Raw genomic sequence first — 1,635 nt, forward strand, 5'->3', positions numbered from 1 at the left:
ATGTGGGCAGGGCTCTTGCAGAGCAGTGATACAGTGTGTGTCTGTGCACAGGGCACCTAAAGCTGACAGACTTTGGCCTTTCCCGCCACCTGCGCCGAGGGGAGCGGGCTTACACCATCTGTGGGACCCTGCAGTACATGGGTAAGGCTGGCACAGGCTGCCGCTGGGCAATGGGGCTGGGGGTCGGGCACTGCACAATCCCTGACTCTGCTTTCTCTTGGGATTGACAGCCCCAGAAGTGCTGAGCGGAGGCCCCTACAGCCATTCTGCTGACTGGTGGTCTCTGGGCATCCTGCTCTTTACCCTGGCTACTGGGAAGGTGAGGTGACGGGGCCAGGGGAGATGCAATGGGGTCAGATTCTCTATCACTGGGAGGCGAGGGGCTGGGGCAGCATCCCTATTGGTCTGGGCACACAGCCCTACTATCCCATGGAGCCACACTGGCGAGTGGGAGGGTCCGGGGGCAGAGGAGACACCTGTGCTCCCTTGTCTCTCCCAGATCCCATGTGGATGGGTCACTGGGCCACTCTTCTCTTTGTTCTGAGGCTGCCTCCACTCGGCAGCACTTCCGCCAGCACTACCGGAGTCTGCTGGCGGGTTCCCTGCTTCCCATCACCTGCACGATGCATTGGAGCCTCCGCCCGGGCCACGGTCTGGATTGTGGCTCTTGTGCAATAGATCAGGGAAGGACTTGAGCCCAGAGGGCTGTGGCCTGCTGAGGGCTGGAAGATGGTGTGTCTGATGGGTACCTGCAACCAACCTGTGGTGCTCACGCTGCAGCCTGGCTCCTCCCCTAAGCTGCTCCAGCCTGGACCTTGGGCTGGGCTCCTGCTGCAGCTGCTGGGCCTGCGCAGAGGCAGTGGTCAATGGGAGGCAGAATCCTCTTTGGGAATGCTTCCTTCCGGGGGACTAACAGTCCTCTCCTGTCTCCCCAGTTCCCAGTTCCTCCAGAGCGAGACCACCTGGCCATGCTGGCGAGCGTGAACCGCTGCAGCTACGAGAGCCCAGGCTCCCTGAGCCGGGGGCTGTCCCTCCTGCTCAGCGAGGTAACTCCTTCCAACCCCTCCTGCGCCCCCTTCCCTGGTCCCAGCCATCCCCTCTCCAGCAGGGCAGTGCTGGCTGAGTCTATCCCCTGTACACGTAGCCCGTTCTCACGGTCAGGCTTTCCCTCCCCAGCTCCTGTGCCGAAACCCCCTGCGGCGCCTGCGCTACCTCCACCACTTCAAGAGCCACCTCTTCTTCCGGGGCGTGACCTTTGACGCGGAGCTCCTGCAGAAGCACCCGGTGGATGTCGTCGTGGCTGCGCGGCAAGCGGAGGCGGCGGCCCTGGAATCCTCCGTCGCCTTTGCAGACTTTGACTGTGACCTCCTGGCCTCCCTGAGCCGCCCCTGGCCTGGCTGAGGCAGAGCTGACCCGCTCCTCTGGCCCTGCTGGAGCCCTGGACACATTTGAGGCTCCATCTCGTTACCGTTTGCAGGCTGTGACCAGGACCTACATGGCCAGCCAGGAGCACCATTCGATCTGCTCAGGAACCCCCTCTCATGCACCCCTCCAGCCCCGGCCCAGCCACCTCAGGGAGAGCAGCAGCGGGCACCAGCCCCCGCACCGGCCCCCTCAGGGAGAGCAGCAGTGGGC

The 1,635-nt window shown here is 63.7% G+C and overlaps 1 protein-coding gene across 1 annotated transcript in view; it reads left to right on the forward strand.

The window, feature by feature from the left end:
• The window catches only part of RSKR (ribosomal protein S6 kinase related), a 7,001-nt gene extending 5,460 nt beyond the window's left edge, over nucleotides 1–1,541 (forward strand). The window contains exons 2-5 of the mRNA XM_026656608.2: nucleotides 52–141; nucleotides 231–319; nucleotides 936–1,046; nucleotides 1,177–1,541. Of these exons, the coding sequence (XP_026512393.1) occupies nucleotides 52–141; nucleotides 231–319; nucleotides 936–1,046; nucleotides 1,177–1,401 (515 nt within the window). The 3' untranslated portion in view covers nucleotides 1,402–1,541. The remainder of the gene's footprint in view (nucleotides 1–51; nucleotides 142–230; nucleotides 320–935; nucleotides 1,047–1,176) is intronic.
• The last annotated feature ends 94 nt before the right edge of the window (nucleotides 1,542–1,635 follow it).

Source organism: Terrapene carolina, unplaced genomic scaffold (genome assembly GCF_002925995.2).
Source record: "Terrapene carolina triunguis isolate 2854851 unplaced genomic scaffold, T_m_triunguis-2.0 Scaffold231, whole genome shotgun sequence".
Classification (NCBI taxonomy): domain Eukaryota; kingdom Metazoa; phylum Chordata; order Testudines; family Emydidae; genus Terrapene; species Terrapene triunguis.